This window comes from Lepeophtheirus salmonis, chromosome 2, assembly GCF_016086655.4.
Source record: "Lepeophtheirus salmonis chromosome 2, UVic_Lsal_1.4, whole genome shotgun sequence".
Taxonomy (NCBI): Eukaryota; Metazoa; Arthropoda; class Copepoda; order Siphonostomatoida; family Caligidae; genus Lepeophtheirus; species Lepeophtheirus salmonis.
The window spans coordinates 20,393,429-20,417,727 of NC_052132.2; the positions used below are offsets into that span (position 1 = coordinate 20,393,429).

The window sequence follows — 24,299 nt, forward strand, 5'->3', positions numbered from 1 at the left end:
ATTATTATTTGAGAAGAAATTTTAATTGCGACTTTACGAGTGTTTTTTAAGACATAGTTTATTTTATCTGATATTTTATTATATAAGAAAATCAAGTGAATATTTGTACAAATTTTGAGATTTGTAAATCCATTTTTTATTTTAAAAATATAATTTCAACATAAGGATTTATTCAAATTTTATCTAATTTGTACAAAAATTTGATTTTTTTTTTCAATAAAATTTCCAAAAATCTTGAGAAATTAAATTTTTAGGAAAAAAATTCAAAAATACAAAGCTATTCACAGAAAATGAAACTTTTGGAAAAAAAATTGAATAATTTATTTTTTAGGAAATTTGGAGATTTGGGGAGGGGGCTACAGGCCCCTCCAGGCCACTTCTTGCGGATGCCCCTGTCTCTTTTGTTATTTATAAGCCATGTTTATAAGTAATACTAAGAAATATGCTTTACATTTTGAGATTTATATACCCATTTTTCTTTTTTTAATATCATTTCAATAGAAAGAGGTTTTCAAATTCGGTAGAAATGTAAAACTTTCCGTTTTAGTAGGTTAAAAAAAATATGCACATAATTTTTTTTAGGAATGGCCATAAATATTAAAAGGTAATTGTAAAAAAAAAAAAATAATAATAAACCAAATGAAATATAGAAAGCATGAGCTTGGCTGGAGGGGCTGTAACTCACATGAAATAGCAGTATTTCTATTTTTTTAAAGATTTATTTACTTAAAAAAGGTCATTCGTGCATTTAATAAAGCAGACCAAAAAATTTAATATTTAAAATTATATTCCGAAAAATTTAATATTTTGTAAATACCTGTGGATATTTGATTTTTTTTTCCAAAAAATTTAAAATCAAAAAGTTATAGATGTTCTTTGTGAATATCTATGGATTTTTTATTCTATTTTTTTCAAAAAATTCAATTTTTTGTTAACATCTGAAGATTTTTTTAAAATATTCCAAAAACAGAGCCTGCCCAAAAAAATATATAATCCTGCGGACGTCCCTGGAAAAGGGCCACCCACATTTATGATTACCCCAGACCCCTCTCACACAAAAAAATGTCCCTGGTTATAGCTAGTTATATCCATTTAATCTTTTAATGAATTTCTCATTGACTGCGTAGGAGATTCTTTGAATATTTAAAAAGTACAAAAAATAATAATTTTCTTTTCCTTTTGTTTATTTGATTTTTCTTATTTTCTATGATTAAAGAATGGCTTTTCAAAATGACTCTGGGATTTTCAACTATATAATAATGATATTAATATTATACAAGTTTTTGTTTTTTTATAAAAATAATCACAAAAAATAACAAAAAAATATCTAAATAGGTAATAGCTTTCATCCATTTTCGTACAGTTATAAATATTATTACCTAATAGGTTTATATATATATATATATTTATGAAAAAGGTATATATGTACTTTGTTATTTTATAATACTATACATACTACAATTTGGGCAGTTTGTAGACACCATTGATAAACTTTCCACAGCTTTGCTGTGGGTTTAGACATTCATTGTTTGTACAGATCATTAGACACGGCGTTGACCAACTGTTAACTATTTTAAAGGGAAAAACATTGATTTCATTTTCGTATTCAATGATCATCATAGTATATTTATTATTTTAAATTAATGAAATATAATATATATTACATACAAAATTAATTATGATATTTAATGTCTGTTTTCGCATATTTTAAATTGATTTTTGTTTTTATTTTGTTACTTATTGAAGTTGCAAAAATATATCTATATTATCAATGTACTCATTTTAATCTTTATTGAACATAAATACTTGTCTCTGTATTTAGGGCGGAAAGTACTTCCAAAATATTCAAAATTTGACATTGATAAGGTCTGAAAAGGTTTCTTTATTCATTGGCTAATTTTGAACTACTTTGAAAAATATTTAGAGGTAACGTTAAGAAATTCATATCATATAATAAAGTCTTTTTTTAATGAATGAATTTTATCTCGATCGTTGTATATGTCCGATCGGTTTACGTTAGATGGTGTAAGAAAAATAAGATTTATTAATTAATAGAAGTGTCAGACAGTTTTGTGATTGTTTGACTATGTATTGTTTGAGTGTGTGTAAAAGATGGACACTATCAATGAGAAAATACGCCATATTTTGCAGTTTTTTATCGATAAAGGCGAAAACGCCATCCAGGCGGATGAAAATGTGATAAGTTTTCAGAGATTCCGTCCCGATAATTTTCACAAATAACTCAAAGACCACAGTGTAATAATTTCCATGAAAGTAATTTTAAGGTTATAAATTTGATATATTTTAGCCTTAAATCAAATTAATCAAAAGATATTATTGCAACCAAATCACAAAAGAAAAAACGATAACTATTTGAAATCAAAAATGGGTTCTTGGGGGATATAACATCAAAGGCTTGATTAATTTTACTTATCTAATTACAATTATACATGGAGCAGTAGTCAGAGTAATATGTAGGTAGTGTTGTGTCGGTTCTTATTTGGGAACAGGGCATCTAGCCTCTGGACTACTCTTCTCGTCCTTTAACTCGCAGACAAGTACCCCCACCTCGTCCTTTTTGTCCCCAAGCATTTCACTCTTCGAGCCATGTACTCCCGAACTCTTAACCCCCCATCCTATTTCATCATTGAGAAGTACAGTCAATAAATGATGGAGGGCAAAAGTCATAAATGAATGCCATGGTTGTTTGAAGCAGTTGTTGGGCAATGCAACTTTCAAGTTCGAATCAAAAAGTAAGAAGGAGTTCTATGAATCAAGTTAAAAAAACAGGGGTAGTCTACCAGGGGCGTAGGATCCCTAAAGCCCCTTATTTAGGACGTAAGACTGAAGTCCCGTACAGTTCAGTCTCGATCCGATCCAGTTCAGTCCTGTATAACCTTTCTAAAACTTATAAAGTTCGGTCCTTGATGGCGTTACTCAACTTTATTTCTTTTTATTATAATCAATTCTAGTACTGAAAGTCATAAGGACCTGTTCAAGGAATAATGGGGCTGGACCGAATAAATAAGGAGTGACACAACAATGTACATATATACTCAAAGTATCTCTCCATAATGTAAATAATTATATTAAATTCCAGGAAATCTATGACATGTGATAACTTCTCCATGACAAGGAAATTTAATGAAAAAATTACTAATTCAATTAGTTAAATGTTAAATTTTAAAAGTGTCAATTTTGAAAATCTGATAAGATATTTATTGAATAAGGAGTATTTCCAATCAAAAGTATAAAGGCACTATGTCATTAGGATCACTCATAAATTTACATGAATACGTAATCTATGTACTAATCTATAAATTAAATCCTTCCATAAGTCCTTGCATAAATGATAATTAAATTAACTTCAGTTTAGCTCATTATCATAATCCTTCAGACTTCGTTATGAAATAAATTTATTGTCATATCGTTTCAAAGAATTATATGACAATAATTCAAAGCTTTAATCCAATTAAATCAAACTAGTCCTTTGAGTATCATTATTATTTAAACTCATAGTTGATTATTCAATTAGTTATGATAATTTAAATATCAATTAAATTTATTATGTACTATACAGTAGAACCTTGATACTACTTACTTAACTACGAAATTGAGCGATTCCAGAACTAGTATATACAAAATGAGTTGATGCAAACCAAACAACGCATAAAATGACAAAGTATTGAATATTCTAATCTTAATAATAAAAAGGAAAGATGTGTGGCGATAACATAAAATCAAGCTGGGATACTTTTTCTCAATATTGCGACAGTATGATAAATGTAGTGATCAATTAAATATGAGTAGTAAAATTTATATTAATTTAAAAAAATGATAAAGTCCTTAGGAGCCACGGTTTTTAAGGTTAACTGAACCTGATATAAAACGGATATTTGGTAACACTGATCATAAAAGATATTGAGACGTCATGACGTGTAAATTATTATTAAAGAAGAGTGTATAAGTATTCACGTTGCGAGAATAACAAAAATAAGAAAGGGATTAGATCGTTAACCAACTTAAATTGATTATTTTGATGATATACAAGTTCGATTTAAAAATCAAATACTGCACGATCAAATTGGCTGAACTTGTATATAATATGTTCATGTAAAAATTTAAACAAATATCAATCATATTAATAATTTGATAAACAGTTTTTTAGTGGTTTAATATTGTATTTGACTCTTTAAGAAATCCTCTTCGGTTTTTCTTTGTTTCATCAAAAAAAATTCCACCTTGTTTATATGTTATCGCCACACAGATTTGAATAAGATTCGGTATGTAAAAATAAAAGAAACCGAATATGTTTGGGAAAAAGTAGCATAGCTGTCATGACATTTTAACAGAATACCTACGAGTAAGGAAATCAACACAAAAATTCTACTCTGATTCCAGCAAGGTCTTCCACGTATAACTCACACTATCCCCCCTAATGAATTATCAGTATTACTCTCCGTGAGCACACACGGACTAGTGAATACTTTTTTCTTCTTTTTAAAAATCCCTGTTTAGGTTGCTAATACAAAAAGTAATCACTAGCATTTTCAAAGATTTTTTTTTTTTTTTCAATTATTTATAAACAGCCTAAGATAGTTAGTTGTACATTTATTCAAGAACATAGTTTTCAATGCTACCAATCTTTTAGACGTGTCTAAATAAATGTGTTGTTTTTTTTGTTTAGTTTTTTTGTGGTCTCTTATTTCCTCCTTTGTTTTTTCCCCAATATGAAAGGGACATATCAAATCTTAAACGGGCTATCTGCTTCTGACCCAACCAACTTGTGGTTAACAGCTGATCTGATAAGATAAGTCAGACAAATTGAGTATTTTTAACGTGATCCTGCAGAACGGAGGTAGATGAGAAGGGGTGCTGCCAAACCTCTAGTTCTGACGTTAATGTAAATAAATCAACACAAACTTTCTTTTAATTTCAACTAGAATATAATATTTGATTAAATTATCCAAAAGATCTGGTATCAAGTCACAAGACTTAACTTGTACATTATCCAGCACGACATTACCTCACTAACACAAAAAGTTATAATGAATTTGGTTCTCAGCTGTCGATGTTTCTGTTTGTTTTCTCTTTGTCAATATTCTGAACATTGATTAGTTAAATTAGAACTAGTTATGGTTAAGCAAGGAACTATTCCAACAATTATCGAATAATAATTTAATAGTTGAGAAGAGTAAACAAACTACCGCTGATTGTGAGCCCTTTTTTGTTTCTTTTTGGAGGAAAGGTTGTGAAATATAGCCAAGGTAACGATGTATATGTTCATAAAATTGTTATATAATGCATTTATATTTTAGGTATCATACAAAAATATTAGGTAAATATAATTTAATCTACAAAATACAAATAGTGTTTTATAAAGTTCGGAATTGGTTAATAATGTCTCGAACAACTAAATCCTTCGTTTTATCCTCTGGATGAATTAATTCGTGTCGGTGTTGTAGAAGACGACATATCATTTTGGGACTGGCATAATTCATGGTATAATGTATCATTTCATCCCATTGGTAATCCCGATTCAAAAATTCTGTGAAAAAACTTATTAAAATGTTTCAAATTTATTAAATTACTGAAAGACTTACCCTCATCATCAATATCCTTGAATATTCTAATAAAATCTATATTATGTTCAATTTCGACGTTTTCCTTATTTTTCAAGACCTGACTTATCCATTCACAATTGTTTAAAATAAATTTGTAGGTGGCAACACAGGCATATCGACCGCTTTTATCACTGAGTAAATCATTGGCAATGTTTTCAGCCAGAATATATGAGTACTCATTATCGAATCTATCCAAAGAAGCATATGAAAATGTTAGTTTTTCATCATACTCATCAGAAAAATGAATCTCTTTCATTAGTTTTTTTAGGGATTCAAGTTGCGAGGAAGGTCTGAGTGAGCAAAGGGCTTCACCATATGCTATAATGAAGTCTAACTTTTCTCTTTGAAGTTTGCCTTGTTTCAAGAGGTACTAAAAATGTTGAAAAATGGGATGGAAATATTATCAACTAAATTTTTAATGACTTACCTGAAGCCGTAAAACTATTCCATAAAGACTCGTAAATAGAAAATGTAGGTGAACAGACCCACATAGAGGTTCCCCTTCTCCATTAGATATGTCCTCAACAGATTGTAAAGCTTTCAAAATACTACTGGGTATAAATACAATGCAGTCCTTTAACAAGTCAATACTCTTTTCCATCACTTTGGGGACATGGCTAACGGCCCACGCTTCACCTGATTTTAGCATATCAATAAGTTCAGATATAACGGGTATCAAATAAGGCTCTAAAAGGTGGACAAGTCCAGTAAACCAAACGGGTTTTTTATTTGTATTCCAAATACTAGAACTACAAAAACAATCAGTCCAAGAAGTCTTACTCTTTTTCAAAACTCGAAAAAGTCCTTTGCTTAATGAATCGTTGTCCGGCATTTTACTAATTATTTTCATGATTCCAAAACCTGCGGACAATGGCCATCTTTGATTCTCAAGAACACAATTCATGGAGCATTGAAATCCACCACATTCATTTGATTCTTTAATTTCATCATCTTTTGGAACATAGTTTCCAATACCTTCCAAAATGGTGAAAGGGAGAACCTTATTTCTACAAAATAAGGCTTGTATGACTAAGGGCCATATTGGCTCTGGATGACTAGATATTGTTCGTACTAAAAGAGAAATATGATCTTCCTCCATTCCTTTCTTAATAAATCGAAGACATGATGAATCAGCTCTTGAAATATTATTCATTTGACGAATAGAACTATTTTTAAATTTTTTAAGATGCTCATGAGGAACACCAATAGTTGTAAGACATTGATGAAGGGTCCATGCTTTATTTCGAATATTTCGAATGATTTGATTTTGTGGATGAGGTTTGCAATTACCAAAGAAGAGGATTTTATCCAGAGATACAGTAACAATATGATTCATAGTATCAAAAATTGTATTCAAAATAAATGAAATGTCTGCACGATACTGCTGAATCCTTTTTTCTGTGGGTGTAACAGCCGAATACCTAGAAGTCAAAATACCAAGACTATCGTCGAAGATAGAAGCATAAATTTTTTGAGCAGTTTTTGGCGGTAGTGTGGACCACAGATCAGATTTGTAGCCTCTTAAAACGAATCCCCACATACGCACACAATGACTTATTTTTTCTCCTTCATAAAACTCTTTGGGATTATTCCAGTCTTGAGAGGATGAGTCATGCAACACAGTTGTTGAGATTGTAGTAGTAAAATACTCCAATACTTGCTCACTTACTGAATCAAGCAATTTGCAGTATTGAGCATATGTGTCATCAAAAGCTTTGAATAATACTTGACCATAAGCCCACATTTTGTTTCTTACAAGGGATATGCCACCAAGTACAACAAGTAAGGCATTGGAGTCCCCTTTGGCCAATAATAAGTTAACAATTGAAACACAATGACTAAATAACTTTGCTGCAGACTCGTTGACAGTAGATATAAAATCCACAATTTCCTGACTCTGAACTTCCTCTGCATTTACAGAAATCTCCGCAAATACTTCTTCATCCGAATCCTCATGATTTTTATTCAATATTTTTTTTCTAGATCGTTCAATTCGCTCAAAACATATGTCCCATTTACTCGAAACTAGGCCCATTGAGGTGTTAACTGTCTGAATATGAAATAAAAATATAAATCGGTTAAATTTTTTTTAGACAGTTTCGAAATTAGTACCTTGGGATAGTCTAAGGGTCCACCATGTAAAGAAGAGCAAATTTTCAATGACCCTAAAACACCTTCCTTTTCTAATGTTGACATTTCATCTTTGATACATTCAATTGTAAAATCATTTGCTTGATTTATATTATAATCTTTATTTGAGTCCATGAAAGAGACTAAACCTTTTACTAAATGATGAATTGGTATTTCCATTTTTTTTTCTTCAAAGTTGTGTATTAATATTTATTAATGAATCAATTAGTAGTAATATATTCCAAAAGCTGCTGCCGCACAAAACAATGAATCATTAATAAAAACGTCACTAGCATAATTATCCGTTTCGGAGTCCCAAAGGCATCTTGAACCCATACGAACACCTTCACCTCTCTGCTCACCAATAACGACTTCAACAATTATCTATGGGAAAGATAAATACAATTAGGCAATCATAATCTATCGTTTCTTGAAGGAAAATGTCTTAAAATAATATCAATGTCTTAAACCAAATGTACCTATATTGAATATAATTTATTAAAAACTTTAAAGTTAAAAGGAAAAACTATTAAATCATATATTGCCAGGGGTGCCCGAAGGGAGGGGGTAGGCTGGAGGGACTGTATCCCTCCCCCACCTAAAAAAAAGAATTTTTCCTTTTTAATAGAAATTTTTTTCCAAAATATTTAATTTTTCAAATCTATTTGAAGCTACAGATTTTTGAATTTTTTTTTCAAAAAATAAAACATATATATTTTAAATTTTTTGCAAAAGAAAATGAACTATTTCTGAACAGCGGTGGATTTTTGAAATTTTTTTTTTTAAATTAATTTTTTATGAATAATGGATTTTAGAATTATTTTCTGGAAAAAGTTAATTTTCTGTGAAATTTTTTCCTCAAACATTCGACACACAAAAAAAAAAAAATACCGTTTCACATTCATTTCAGTGATCGTTGTTTAACTTCAAAATAGGGAATAATAAATTTAACTTATATTAATAAAGAAAAATTTGTTCTGTTTGTCTTTGACGGACACACTTTTGAGTGTTCCCCTAATATCTTAGAACTATGTCAGTGTGGTTATTTGATCTATGAAATAAAAATGTAGCAACGAGTGTGTATAACTAAATTTTAGTGCGTCATATTAAAAAAGAAAATCAAAGGGGAGTACTTATTTACAGAGTGGGATTTTAAATCTGGAAAATTTATGGATAATGTATATTATAATATACATCCCAAAATTAATTCAGCAATTCACAAATATTTTGCTCTTATATCTAGGGGTCCGTAAAACCGTAACAATTTAAAATACTAGTATGACACTGATATGTAAACATCATTTTTAGCTCTCTAGCATCATTATCTATGGAGTTATTTGCGTCCTTGAGCGTGTTGCCGGCACGAAAGCACACAATGATGCTGCACGGCATTCGTATTCGGAGGACATCTCAAGGATTTTGTATTTTTTTATCTAGAATTTTGGCAGTTGAATTTGATGAGTACACTTATTATAAACACAGATTTCAGGGTTGCCAAGATATTGAGCACTAAACTTGTTCCGGATTTAACAACCCCACCCTATATATTATTAAAGCAAAGTTTATTTGTATGTTCATCGAGGTCTCATAACTCCAAGTGCTCCTGCTAGTAATAAATAAAAGTACCAAATATTTTGTAGGTTACCAACGTAAACTTTTTTAATATAAGCTCGCCGGGATTAAAGCAATTTTTGCATGTCTTTTACAAACCCATGGAACAAAAAAATTGGTCTTGTTTACTTGTTATACATAACAGAAATACATATTTTGCAACATTTCTGTCTTTTCTTCGGGCGCACAATTGCGCTGTTACAAACAAATTGAAAAACTCTGCTCTAAAATGGTAGAAGGGAGAAGCAAATTGTATTACTGAAGTAAAAAGAAGGCCTATCAAATTTTCTCAAAAATTAAGGTAATATACATTATATACAAAAATCTTTGTCTGTAACTTATTTTTTTTCTTCTACGAGTAGTGAAAACTAAACAAAAATCTTATATATGCCCTAAAAAGTTTATATAAAAACAAATTGTAAGACAATTTTGTATTTTTCGACATACATTAAAACATATGAAAAACAACAAGAAAACATTATGTTCAATTATGATTTCAGACACAAAAAGGTACAATCCCAACAATTGATATTGATCAAACATGACATTTATAGCAAATAAAATATTGTTATTTTTTACTTTAAGTATTTATGAAGATATATTTTTTAAATAATATTTAGTTCTGGTTGATGAAAAGGTATAATTGGCATAACAAGTTGATATAAAATAAGCTATTACCTAATGGAATATACATTTAGATTCACATCATTTATTATTTTAATTTGAAAAGAAATCACTATGTTGATCATTAAGCTAAGTTCTGAAATATTTTTCAAAAGTGTATAATTTGTAGGTTGCGTGATTTTATATCTCTAAATACTCCGTATTATTATTTTGTTATAAATCTTAAAATTAATTATATCTTATAATAATATATATCAAACTTAACTGAACGATTGCTTAATTATCATATACCTTGTATCGCTCATAACCCATTAGCTTTATCTTATGTTTTATGCTGTCAGCAATATTCTTGGTCCATGTGCTCACGTTCTCCACCGCATATGCTTTTCCATTCAAGACATCAATCAAAACATTATGAATAATGTCTTTGACAGCACCTGGCTTGAATTTGTTTTCAAAACTTGGTCGAATTTGAAATTTTGCTTCTTCTTCTTCTTCTTTTCTACCGTTGATTTTATTTTTGTTGTTAGACATACTTAAATGTTTCTTCCTTATAAACCATCAATTCATATTTTTGTATATATGCGGTTTGTTAAATCATTAGTTTTCTTATTTTTCATACCTGCTAGGACTCCGTTAAGCTCTTGATCAGGTATGGGGAAATATATGTAGGAAGCTTTCTTCTCCATTCACTCCATGAAAACAGGAAACATTGACATCTACATACTATTAAATATAATCAATATTCCCGAATGGATTGTATTGCCATATAAAGTATTTAAATGTTCTTTTAAAATTAGAATGATCCACTTTTCCCCTCTTTTTACATTTTGCCTTGATATGGTGGCTAATATTAAAATATATTACGAGCTAACACTATATATATATATATAAACAGAACCGATATTTTATAATTGATCAAAAATAATCGTATCCCTAAAAGCGTATTTTATTTTGTCAACAGATTCATATCCAAAGAATACAATATTTAAAATATCATTTAAGAACATGTTGTTTTAAACCTTGTTCGTTAATGCATGCATTAACTTGATCGAAAACTAAGGTTACCTCGTGACATACAAATTTATCTGGAAAAAAAATATTTGAGATATAAAGTATGGATATATCAAATCATCCCGGTTTAGTAATGCTAGCAAAAGTATAATTTAAAAAAGACTTTGTGTTGTAATCTTTTTAAAAAGTACATAACTCATAAGAAATGCATTCATTCATTCATTTAAGTGACTATTAAGCATTCCTTTGTTGTAAAAATTGGAGGACAATTTGTTTTCTTAAAACCTTTTTTTGATTCCATCATATAAAATATCGGAGGAGCAAATATCAAAATATACCTTTACAATACAGATATTGGCTATTTTTCCAGATTTATCGTTTATCACATTTTGATCCAATATATCAGCCAGTCAAATTTTGTCCAGAGCGTCTAGGGGTCTTCTTTTTTTATAAATTCATTATAAGGGCGGTTTTTTGTGGGTTAAGTTTTATTCCACCAAAAATAAGTTAAATTAATAATCAAAATTGTAGGTATTTATGAATTTCATTTATGTTAAAATATTAATACACATTCCACAAAACTCCGAAAACCGTCACTAGTCGAAACACAATGTCCCTTTTTTTTGGGAATCAAAATATAGTTATACTATTTTAAATCTTATTTCAGTCTCTTGGCATCTAAGTAATGGCATTGTTCGATGAATAGTTTTTTCCTCAAAAATACTGAATATATTTATGAAAATGTACTTATATTATTGCCGATTAAAACTGTATTTAATACACAAACATAATATAAATACTAGAACTAGATCAATATATCGGAGAGCCTATTAAATTGACTGATTTATGCAGTTTTAAATTAATCAGAAATCGTCCAAAAACGCCAACTATTACCGATATTTTATTTCCCCAATAACAACCTTTTATTATTTTCCAAAGTATATTATTGGATTTCTTCAACTTGAATTAATAGTTTTGAACTTGGGAATTGATAAAATTTAAGATAAATATCTCACTTTCATCTTTCTTTATCATCAAAAAGTTTTTAAAAAACTTAAAATCATATGTACGGTCAATCCGTATAATCAATAAGTTATAAACGAATCAAAAAAATAAAAATTCTAGGATTTAATTTCTCAAAATCATAGATGAAACAATTCTAGTTCTATTTCGATTGTAATTTTAAAATATATTTTGAGGAGGGAAATGAGTGTACTAATGGATTATTATTATTTAGATAGAAATAAAAAATCAGTATCAGTGGAACCCTAATACATACATACCTATATCAAGACTAATCTGTATATTTATTGACAATGCATTGTATGTATGCATAAATCATAATATATCAGGAATACAGATAGGATTTTTAGTCTGGTGAGACCAGGACTGGTTTTAGCATGAGTAAGACCTAGGGCAAAGATAACTGTGTTACACTCTTACATTTTTTAAATTTGATTTTTTTTGTAAATGATTCATTATCCTTATTTAGAAAATAAAATAAATGCAGAGCGTTTCCATTTTTTCCAATAGACCTCTTTTAGAAAACAATTACCTTTCTTTTCTATTAAAGGTCGTTCCTATTTATTATTTATGACTTTTTGTATACCTTCAGTGCATATATTTAAAACTCTACACAGTGCGAACCCCCAATCAAAGCAATCCCAAGCGAAGCATGGGATTCTTGCCACAATGGCCTTTAAAACTGACTCTTGGTAGGAACCTTACATTATAAATATATGATAAACATTACACAGGGTGGTCAATTGAAATCTGAACCCTTACTAATTCAATAATTAATTAAGTTTGAGAGATTGAAATTCATTCATATTTCGATATATTAAAGCATAAACAATTAGTTTCGAAATATAACAAATCTAAGCATTCTAGCCTAAGTACAAGTCGAGGAAAGGACACGTAAGCGAGATCAACGAATTTCCATTCGCGCACTTTAAGCAGTTAGGCGTCTCCAGGACCACCGTCTACACCATCAATAAGTCTCAAACGTTAGAAAGGAACAATGTCTCTTTCATAAAGTTCAAACTACTGGACCCACAGCAGTTATAGAAAACAGCCCAGGCCAATCCCCTCCAGTCCAAGAGGGTCCATACAAGAGATCTTGGGATTTCAAACCAGACTGTCCAGTGAGCAATCAAAAAGTGTGTGGAAAGAGCCTTGTGAGGGTAGAGAGGCAACTTTTGACACCATCAATGAAAGAAATCTATATTTTCCATTGCAAAACTCATTTGAACTCTTTTTTGACACTTATGGCCCCCTTACAACCCTGATGCCAACCCACTTGACTACACCTTTTAAGTACATGTCGAAGGGAAGTCCTGCAGTGTCTGAAATACAAACACAGAGGCCCTGAAAGCTAGCACTGGGACGCTATAAGTAAGAGAGGACTACCTCAACAGCGGGTGCTAGGCCTTCACCCACCGCCTCGAAGCCACCATTGTCACTAAGGATGGCTACATTAATGATTAAGAGACTCAGACACACATCTATTTATATTTTTTGAAATTCTTAAATTATATTTTGTTAAAGAGTTAGTAGACGAGATATGCTAAAAACTGCCTTCAACTCTGGAGAAAATTATGACATTAATATTTAGTTTTTTTTAGACAGGACGAATATTTCTTATTCCAATAACTATTAAACCTCCCAAAAGTGAAGAAAAATGGTATCTTTTGATCCGGTTCCACTAATTGTACCATTGTATTTGCTCCCATAATCGATTAATAAATATAAATGATAGATAACACATTTTTAACAATAATTATTTAGTAAATACAAAGATAAACTCGTTTAATGGGGTATATTATTCTCTTTCAAAAAATATGAGGTTTTTTCTTCAGTTTCAATTCAACTTTAGAATTTAAAACGAACTATAATTCAATGAAATAATTATGTGGATGAATAGGTTTATTAAAAAATGAGTATATTTGAGATCGATAGTTTGAATTAAAGATATAAAAGCGGTATGCCAACGTGTTTAATGTTCAGTTATAAAATCATTATCTGTTTATTTATAGCCAACTTTTAACCATTGAGTCCAAATACTATCTGGAGAAGCACTAGCTATAATCACGCAACCTTTTGGGGGTAAAAAAAAAACATTCTTTTTGATAAAAATTCCTGGTTCACTAATATAAACTTTTTACAATATACAAGTAACATTCCAAATCAAAGTAGATAATACATGATAAGGGTACTTCCTAAAGTAAATATACAAATAACGAATTCATTATTTAAACGGATGAATTTGCCCTTTATAAATAAAGAATCAACTTCAATTCATGTGGCAAGTTTCATTCCAATAATCTTATAATATGGAATAATATTCTATCCTCCATTGATCTTTGAATAATATTATAATTAATTCATAACTATGATTATATTGTATTTATATTTATTATTTATATGTAAACCTACAACTACGTCAAATATTATACAATATATATATATCACAATGTATGTAGTTATATAACAAGGGGCGTTTGCAGAGTGTTGTTTTTATGGGGGGAGGGTTTGTTTAGAAGAGTCATAATACTTTTTTTCGGATGTTATTTTTGGAAGAGGCTGATTTGAACAAATTATCTTTTTTAAGTAACTGTACAATGTTCATTTTAGTTCGCAACATGAATTTCTAATAGAAAATGATGCTTTTTTATCAATGTCAGGTTGCGTGATGAATGTTTGTGTTCTTCCAGATAGGATTAGAACTCATTGATTATTATTTGTTTAAATATAAATAAAAAAAGTAGCCCAGCAGCTGCTATTACTTTGTACAAAATCAACACTCGAATTTGTACAAAAGAAAAGGAGGAAAGAAGCGGGAACGTCATGTGGTGTAAATACCGCCTCTGAAATAGAAATAGGGCTAGAAACAGAAATGACTACTATTATATTAGGCTGAGCGTCGGTTTGTATTATCGTACGCACTACTGTGTTTATAGTTGATTCTTATTTGTGTTCTATTGGGATTGCATGGATTACTAAGACAGAAGAGCATTAAGTGAGAATTCTTTAATGCCGGGTCGCAGAAGCTCAAGTTCAAGTTCTTCTGAGGAGTCTTCTCCTGACAAGAAGAAGAGGGGTCGACGTAGCCGAGGTCGTGGACGTGGGCGCTCCAATAGCTCCACGAGTTCCTCTTCGAGTTCTTCCTCCAGCTCGAGTTCATCTCGATCCTCTTCTTCTTCCTCTTCGGATCGTGATCGGAGAAGACGAGGTAAGTGTGTTGTGTCCCTGATCCTGGATAAGCATCCTACATTTCTTTGATCACTATGTAATAGAGAATAAGAGTGGAGTGAAATGGAACGCGGCGACTTCCTCCTCCCATTCGCGAAGACGTCGTTCCCTGAGTCCTCGGAGGCGTCGGCGGAGCCCCTCTCTCAAGAAGGCCCGCAAGGACCCTGCGCCTCATCCTCCACCCAAAGTGGACGAAGGAACTCCTCCACCTCCGGGAGAGGACTCCAAGAAGCCCAATGATGCCCCATGTCTCATAGAGGCCAAAGCCCCGCCTTTGGATCAACCCGATCCTCCTGGAGAAGACTCGGAGAAAAAGGAAGAAGGACTCAAGAAACCTAAAAATGGGAACAACGAGGAGCGGAAAAGAAGCAAATCCCCGTCTCGTCGTCCCAAGAAAAGGAGATCCTCCTTGAGCCCCTCTCCCAAGCGCAGGTCTCTTTCCCCTCTTCGACCCACCAAGGTACACATTGGGAGACTCACCAAAAATGTATCACAAGATCATCTTAAAGAAATTTTTTCCACTTTTGGTAAAATAAGAAGTGTTGCTGTCCCATCCATGGTCAATTCTCATCCATGGATTAATCGGGGATATGCATATGTAGATTATGATACGCATAACGAGGCCAAAGATGCCATTAAGCACATGGCTGGAGGTAACTATAATTTGTACATTTTTATGATGATAAGGCATACATGAAGGTATTTTTCATTATGATGTAAAAAAGTAAGAAATTCCAGAGAAAAATAATTTGTTATATACATCCATGCTAGAGGATAGTTGACTTTTTATATTATTTGATTTGGATTCATCTTGGGGGTTGTTAATCCTGCTAGCCACTGCTACTTTATGGTATCGAAATAACAGACATTACTTATTAATCTTTTTAATAAATCATAAATGATATAGACTTTGATCATTCGGTTTCCTTACACATCACTTGGAATTAAAGTTTTGAAAGCAATCATTTATTTATATTATATTCAATTATGAGAGAAGGATAAAATGTGAAGTTTTCAACGTACCTTATCTCTATCTTTTCAATACGGGCACATATAACACCTCAAATTTCATTGCTAACGAAATAACAAAAGGGCCTTGCTGATCAACATGGTCCGAAAGAGTTCATATATTTTATCTACCGATTTATTATTTCTTCTTATGCTACATCCCATTTTATTGAGATAAAATTACATTTCTCCAATAAAAAAGTGGAAGGGAATGAGAGTTAAAAATGAGTTATACTTTTTATTTTAATCATGTCTACTTGATTTTCAGGTCAAATTGACGGTCAAGAAGTAACAGTCGAATTAACTCTCATAGCATCCAATAAAGTATCTTCTGGAGGACCCCCTCGTCGCCGTAGTCCTCCACGTCGACGGCATTTTCCATCTCGTGGAGGATGGTCTCCTCCACGTAGAGGATTTGGCGGTGGAGGTCGACGCCCATATTCTCCTCCTCGTCGACGATCTCCTCCAAGAAGACGAAGATCCCGAACGCCTCCTCCTCCACCACGTAGGTCTCGTTCTCCGAGGCGTAGTCCAAGACGGTCAAGATCACCACCTAGAAGACGAAGATATTCGTCATCCAGCTCCTCATCCTCTCGATGAATTTACTTGACGTTCGAAGAATATTCCACCTTCAATAATATATCTGGTTTCCCCCACCCTCAATTACCTATCCATTTTTAACTTTTTCTCTCGCCAAATTTGGAACTTAAATATTCTTATTGAACAGAAAGAAAATATTCATTTATTTTAAGTTATGTAATTTATAAATTTTTTCAGTTCGAAATTAGGTATTTATTTTGTAGAAATCGTTATCTCAAATGATATGTGCGTTCACTTTTATTCATCATATATAAATGACCTTTCTCTTCCTTCATAAATATTATATGAACAAGGATGAACCTCTAAATTTGTTGTTTCAGAGGAGTGCAATTTTTGGTAGATACTTCGATGTTTAGGGATGAAAGACATACATCGACTTTTGTAAGGACATTCACTTCTAGGACCATTTAAGGAATTTCACCCAGCTGCTTCATGTCTATTGAAAGTTTGGAAAGGATTCTTTTTATGCTTTAAATTGTTTGTTTTTTGTGAGGTTCTTGTATATAAACTGAAAATATATATTTAAAACATGGAACCTGCTCATTTGATTTATTTATTTATTATCAATCATTTATCGTTGTGTACTTCCACTAAATGAAGAGAATCATCGAATCTCTAATTCAAACACATACATATATTTAGAATCAAGTTTCCTTTTTCTGTAATAAGTGCATATTTGGTACATACTTAGATAGTGTAGCAATATTGCCTATGGGTATCAATATTTATGTAATATATTATTAATATTACATATTTATAATTAGTGTATATGGTACTCATCTCAAGTTATTTGATATTGTGGGGTGGTTGTTTGTGGAGCTACCCTTTAAGATATGAACCTGATTAAGAAGACGAGGTAATATTCAAGTTGGTCTGGAATGTCTGATTTGAGTACTCGTAGAAGAAGGACGCTTTCCCACCTCGTTTCCTTCTCACTTCAGTGTATGACCAAGGTGAGAGGATGTTTGTGCCTATTATCGTATTTCTCTTATTCTTAGCCCCTCGTGGTTCTTATGGAGGCACCTCCTCACTCTGGAATGAACTGAATTGCGTCAATGGATCTGTTATTGATGCCGTCTGTTGTGAAGATTCCCACTGTACCGAACTCTCATCCGAAAAAGATTGCAATAAAGCTGATGCCTCAACTTGCCTTTGGGACTCTGAGAATGAAAAATGTGTGCAGAACCGAGATGCCCGTAACAATGTTTGCTGTTTGAATGCTGGGGGAAATGTGTATGGCCGTTTCCAGAGGTATTTGTCCAACGGATCACGAAGTTCCCTCAGGTTGCTGTTCTTCAATGGGGGCCAAATGGGATGGGATTTTGTCTGTAAACAAGACGGGTTATGTTTGCTGTAACACTCCTTGCCATGACATGGAAAAACTAGGCTGTGAAGTGCCTCCTCGCTGTCATGAACGGTCCCACAAGGGATTGGACTACGGGCAATTGGGATTTAAATCTGGGCTCTTGGATAACTATTTGAATGGACCTTATCCTACTGAAATTGGGCAAGTGGTTCCTGGTTTAATTGCCCCTCCACCTCTTTATGGGGGCTATGGGGATGAATATAAAGGTGATTTTCCTGGTCAAGGATTGCATGATTATGATGATTCTGAGGACAAGCATGTTGAAGAAATCACTGTTGACGATCTCATGAACTCTTTGATTGAAGCTTTAAGTGCTGATGATGACGTTTATTCCTATGATAAGGTTATGACTTCGGATCCTTTGTTCAAAAAAGACGAATTCGGTGGAGTCGTGGACTCATTCAATTATATCGATCCGAATTATTTTTTAGACGCTATTTATGGAACTCCTAAAACTTATGGAGGAGGTTTTAGACAGGGACACTCTGCCTATAGTGGATATGGTGGAGGTTATCAAGATTCTGCATATGGAGCTGTTAATGGGAATTTGGGATATGGAGGTAATAAGTACGGTCATTCACCATATGCTGTAAGCAGTTACGACCCTTCAGTATATGGAGCTGGTGGTTATGGTTCCTCTGTACATGGAGCTGCTGATTATGCTTCTTCTGTCTATGGAGGTGTTCCAAGATATGATGCTGGTTATGGTGCCTCTGGTTATGTTTCAAAGAGATACTCTAATCATTATGGAAATCTAAATCATGGAGTTGGATTTGGACCTTCAAGTCAGTTTCCCACTGGTTACGGTGCTTCAGGATATAGCAATGGCTATGGAGGACAATCATATAATTCGGGGTATGGTGATGGCTACGGGGGAGTATCATATAATTCTGGATATGGTACTTCAGGTACAAGTTATGGATCTGGTCAAGGATCTTCCAGTTATGCTACCTCAGGTGCAAGTTATGGATCTGGTCATGGATCTTCAAATTATGGTGCGTCAGGGACAAGTTATGGATCTGGTCAAGGATCTTCCATGCTACCTCAGGTGCAAGTTATGGATCTGGTCATGGATCTTCAAATTATGGTGCGTCAGGGACAAGTTATGGATCTGGTCATGGATCTTCAAATTATGGTGCGTCAGGGACAAGTTATGGATCTGGTCACGGATCTTCTAACTATGGTACTACTTATGATTCAGGATACAAAACTTCGAAATATGGAGATTCTGGTTATGGATCTCCTTATGTCACTTCTACACCTGTCGATAACTACGGAGCTTCTGGATATGGGACAAATTATGGAAATACTGGTTATAATGTAGGTTATGGAGCCTCTAATCAGGGACATGGCTATGGATCCAACCATTATTCACCTAATTCTGAGTATGCTCAAGTTGACAATGCATATGGGTCTCAATATACCAACAATGGTATTTCACAGGCGGGATACGCAGTCCAAAGTAGTTATAATCATAACTCTGGTTACGAGTCTCAAAGTGATTCTGATGGAAGTTATGCCTCACCTTCAGATGGCTATCAACAAGCTGATTGGGGAAGTGGATCTGAATCAGGCTATGAGTCTCCTACGAGTGGATATCCCGCAGCGTCATCAATATATAGTTCTGGAAATGCTTATGGAGTACATCAGAGTGAAGATAGCTACACTGCTGGAGGATGGAATCCGAATACTAATAAAAATTATCATTATGGTGGTGTTGGTGGCTCATACTCTCAACCTCATTTACCCAATTTTAATATTCCTCTTCATTTTGGTGAAATTCACACAGACGCATGGAGATCTGGTCAAAAGGTTACAAAAGAAAAGGATAGTGATAGTGCAAAGTCTGAGACTTCTGAAACAACTTAAATATCCATTAATTTTGCTTAAAAAAGTTTTAATCCATTAGAACAAAAATTCTAATTTTATATATATTTATTATACTGTAATTTCTTATCGTTTATGATTGATACATTTAATACATTCGTTCATATCTTTTATATTCAGCAAATTTTCTGTGTTATGGTAATAGTTTAGTTTGACCCATAATGCTATGTTTAAACATCAAAGTTTCTTCTATGTATATATCTCTCATTTTATTTGACAGCGCGTTCAATTTCTAACCTGGCGACTACCCAATTTTTTTATTTTTTTTTTGTCTTGCATTAGGTAGGATTGATTCTAAATCTCTATAAATGAGCAATATGGCGACATCGAATGGGCTTCAGACTGTAAAATATATGAAGAAAATAGATCTGAATTTCTGGAGCCAAATACTATTTCTTCATGTAGGAATTAACTCAATATCTGTTGAAGAGTTTATGCATTGATAATCAGTTTGTTCGAGTTGCAGCAACTCTAATTCCCTTTCTTAAGTTTTTCTTGATTTTTTTAAAGGAAAAAAATTGAAAATGCGAGAAAGACACTTTATTTTATGTGTATATATATATTTTTTCCCTTCAATGTTACTTAAGCATTAGTGTCGTTTTCATAAGAATAAGTAGATAATGTATTAGTGCTTTTGTCAACAATCTGAGTTCCAATGAGTGAATCAATGTGATTATTCCTGTGTCTTGTTTTCTATTATATATATGTATACATTTTATAATAATAATTAAAATGATATACAATGGATCAAGTGAAGTCTATCAGTGATTCATTACAATGGATGATTTGGGAGCAGGGGATTGTACCACGGATGGTACCTGCGAAGAGGACGCAGCAGGGGATGGTAATTCTGGAATTGAGGGTCTTAAACCCAGCGATGCATCACTTCTCGATGAAACGACCATGGCTATTCAGCAGTTTTCTGTCGGTTAGTGAACTTTGATCTTCCTTTAAGAAAGTTAAAATCCTCTTTAAGTCTAAGATTAAATTATGTATAGGGATAGTTCACTTGTAAATTACATTTTCTATACATTTCTTTGTATATATAGATAGGTTCTATGTAAGGTTGTTCCCAACCTTTTCGCGCCCCTTTCCAAAAAAGTTTGAAACTCAAAGGACTTATTATTAACAACTTCATTTGCTTTTTTTTCTTTTTTTTGTGAAGAAAAGATGCCTCCTAAAAAACATTTTATTAATTATTTGTATCATAACCTGCAAAGAATACGCAATCAATCCTCTAGTGGGTTGCAACCTACCGGTCGGAAACCCCTATTCAAAGTTATATAAAATTTTATCCAGATGGGAATGCCATTTGTACCTATGTTATAATAACACCAAATGAAAAATTTACATAAAATTTTTTTATTGATCTCTATTAAATCTTAGGATTAAGAACTATATATATTTCTTTTTTTGAAATTCCATAAAAAACCAAAAGTAAGTGTTTCTATGCCAAGATGAGTGATTACATTGCATATCAGTAATATATGCAAAGCTAACACGAAAAAAAAAAAAACTTTTTTCCTGCAAAATTTAAGAAGATTTATCATTTTTCTAATAGCTTTTTTTTTTGTCTTATTATGTTTATTAAGAACATTTCTGTGTATGTTATAATTTTTATATTATGTTGTGTACAAAATGTAAATTGTATATAAACAGGTTGTATAAGTTGTAGGTATTTTTGAAGGGAAAACTTACATTGAAGTAGTTGTGTTGAAGTTCATGAAATAATTAGATATTTTTTGTATGGTAGATATATTAATGGCGTCATTTTTGATTATTTTGTAAATGAAAATCACTCATTGATTATTAATTAGTCATTCTGTGACACATTAAATTATTCAATTGTTCATTGCTCTGAAATTTTTATACATTAGTAACTTTAATTGATCAATATCTGGCAATTAATGAATATTAAATTGACTAGTGAGGTAATTAAATAAGACATAGTAAGATAAAAATATTGCAACTTGTACAATTTGCTCATACAAGTTACAACTCGTACAAAATCGCAACTTGTACTCAACATGTAGTTATTTAAGTAGCTATGTAAATTCTTTATTCAATATAAAATGACTAAGTAGCTAAAATATCAAATGACAAATACAAAACTTTATAGATATTTTCTTCGATACTTAAAATTGGGGGTTGACAACTCTCATCGAGTTAAACTCGAAACATGATATTTTTAAATAAAGATTGAGCAAAGATTCATAGAGTTCTTTCAGATAGAAATTACATTCCTTGATATAATGTGTACTTTGACGAGGTCAAACTAATTCATGAAACATTGTGTTTTGTCCACACAAAAACAAGCTAGAATGATTTTTCTCAAAATTGAGTAGGTATTACATTTCTATTCTTCTACATAAAAAATTATCGTCAATTTATATCTATAAATCATTATTAATAGTCCTTTGAGTGCACTAAAAATTCCACTTAAAGTATCCAAAACAGCTTCATCAAGAGACGTTCTTCTCCAATACAAGATAAATCTTATGAACTATTAAGGAACTGACAATCTCCTTACTGTGTCATGGATATTCCCTCAAAAAGGTCTTCCTTCGATGACGTTAAATAAGATATCCTTCCTCCATACTCACTAATAAAGGTGATTTGAGATTAGAAGTTTGATCTGAAAGGGATATCAAGAAATCTTGTATAAAAAATTAGCACTTTCTTCGACAGAATTTGATCATACTTGATAATTGCTTTTGTAGCACTCTTTCAAATTTCACCTCCGAAAAATGAAATTTTACAACAAAATCTTTCACCAGACGATTCACAAATGAGGGTCTTCAATGGACGATGGAATAAGTGCCTGTCTCCATGATAACTTTTTAACACGAATTATTTCTTCTCTTTTATAATTTTTATTTAATGGAAGAATTTATTTTCAAGGCTCTATCAAGGAGGTTGAGTGCGTAGTGTCTATCCAGTTATTAAGTAATCTATGAAGTCGTCTCTTGAATCAAATGAAACCTCTAAACTATAGTTAAAATCTTTGGGTACCTTAACTCGTCCACAAATTTGCTTACAAAGCCCATGATTGACTCTTCTATGTCACTGAATTATTGGGCTGTATGTATATATGAAGTAAAAAATAATTTAGATTTTCTCCTTTCCTCGAGTGTTTTTCAATGAGTGTTCTTCCACACTTTCTTATCAATATGAAAATACATTTTAATCTTATTTAATTGTTAAATTTGCAGTGAAGTATAGCTGATAATTTTAGTCTGGAATGAAAATTTATACACCAATAAAACCAAATACATAGACGCAAATATGTTAGTACAGTGACTTCTCAGAAATATCCTTGAAATGTCTTGTATGTAGCATTTTTTTGCTCCATCTTCTAAGTAAATTCTTGATTTATCATATACTAATGGTAGTATCCGGCCTTTGCCCGGAGTAATTATGAGTCATCTAAAAGACCAATTTTACTTTAATAATATAGAAGATAGCTCTCCTTAGTGTTATTCTCCGTTTTTCATAAGCGAGCACACTCGCACAAAATTACTCAATATTTATATGAATTCATATATTAAGTTAAGTAAAAAGTTATGAGCGTTTTTTTGCTAGATGTCTTTAGTAGACTATATCTCACGATTAATACATTGTATCAAAAAATGCTTAAAGGGGAAGCGTACACTTAAAAAAAGTGTATTTACAGTTTTGTGTTTGGTGATGCTAGTAGTACGTTACAGCGTTCAAAAATTGAAGAAAAAGAAGAGAAAATGCGACACATTCTTCAGTATCACTACACCCAAGGTAAAAAGGCTGAGCAGATGGGCAAAAAAAAATTGTGCTGTTTATGGACGTAATAAATTATCAAATGGAACATCAAGGCAGTGGTTCCAACGATTATGTACTGGTAATATGGACGTCGAAAATCTTGACAAAATAATGGAAATCGTGGAGTTGGACCGGCATGTGAGCACTTATTCCATTGCCCAGGACCTGAAGATTAGTTAGAAAACCGTTTGTAACAATCTAAATTGGATAACCCTAACTTTGTTAATTTTATTTTGTCAAAATAAAGCGAAAAAGGCTTATAACTTTTTACTTTTCTTATTATTTTAGATCACGAATTCATATGTATAAAATAAAACGATAAAAAGTTATCAATTTTTTCACTGATGCTTATATATAGTAGGTATCATATATAACGAGTACTATGCATT

At 31.9% G+C, this 24,299-nt stretch overlaps 5 protein-coding genes across 5 annotated transcripts in view; 3 read left to right on the forward strand and 2 right to left on the reverse strand.

Annotated features, from left to right (window-relative positions):
- Window positions 1–5,291: 5,291 nt before the first annotated feature.
- On the reverse strand, window positions 5,292–7,934 carry LOC121132388 (uncharacterized). Its single transcript, XM_040727789.1, has 4 exons — window positions 7,737–7,934; window positions 6,052–7,674; window positions 5,604–5,994; window positions 5,292–5,548 (listed from the first exon to the last, which is right to left on the reverse strand). The coding sequence occupies exons 1-4, from the start codon at window positions 7,932–7,934 to the stop codon at window positions 5,376–5,378; spliced, it is 2,385 nt and encodes a 794-aa protein (XP_040583723.1). The 3' UTR covers window positions 5,292–5,375.
- A 45-nt stretch (window positions 7,935–7,979) lies between these two features.
- Window positions 7,980–10,749, reverse strand: LOC121132389 (dynein light chain Tctex-type protein 2B). The gene is made up of 3 exons (XM_040727790.2): window positions 10,612–10,749; window positions 10,281–10,539; window positions 7,980–8,138 (listed from the first exon to the last, which is right to left on the reverse strand). The coding sequence occupies exons 2-3, from the start codon at window positions 10,521–10,523 to the stop codon at window positions 7,980–7,982; spliced, it is 402 nt and encodes a 133-aa protein (XP_040583724.1). The 5' UTR covers window positions 10,524–10,539; window positions 10,612–10,749.
- A 4,128-nt stretch (window positions 10,750–14,877) lies between these two features.
- LOC121132391 (uncharacterized) lies at window positions 14,878–17,397 on the forward strand. Its single transcript, XM_040727793.2, has 3 exons — window positions 14,878–15,234; window positions 15,299–15,907; window positions 16,531–17,397. Exons 1-3 carry the CDS (start codon window positions 15,036–15,038, stop codon window positions 16,860–16,862), a joined length of 1,140 nt encoding a protein of 379 aa, XP_040583727.1. The 5' UTR covers window positions 14,878–15,035; the 3' UTR covers window positions 16,863–17,397.
- A 388-nt stretch (window positions 17,398–17,785) lies between these two features.
- On the forward strand, window positions 17,786–20,228 carry LOC121132390 (uncharacterized). Its single transcript, XM_071886681.1, is given in 2 exon segments — window positions 17,786–19,249; window positions 19,252–20,228. Coding segments are annotated over 2 exon segments (1,998 nt in total). The 5' UTR covers window positions 17,786–18,097; the 3' UTR covers window positions 20,098–20,228.
- Window positions 20,229–20,372: 144 nt separating this feature from the next.
- Window positions 20,373–24,299, forward strand: part of LOC121132392 (uncharacterized) — a 62,372-nt gene continuing 58,445 nt past the window's right edge. Inside the window, exon 1 of the mRNA XM_040727794.2 lies at window positions 20,373–21,043. Coding sequence (XP_040583728.1) covers window positions 20,893–21,043 — 151 coding nt within the window. The 5' untranslated portion in view covers window positions 20,373–20,892. The remainder of the gene's footprint in view (window positions 21,044–24,299) is intronic.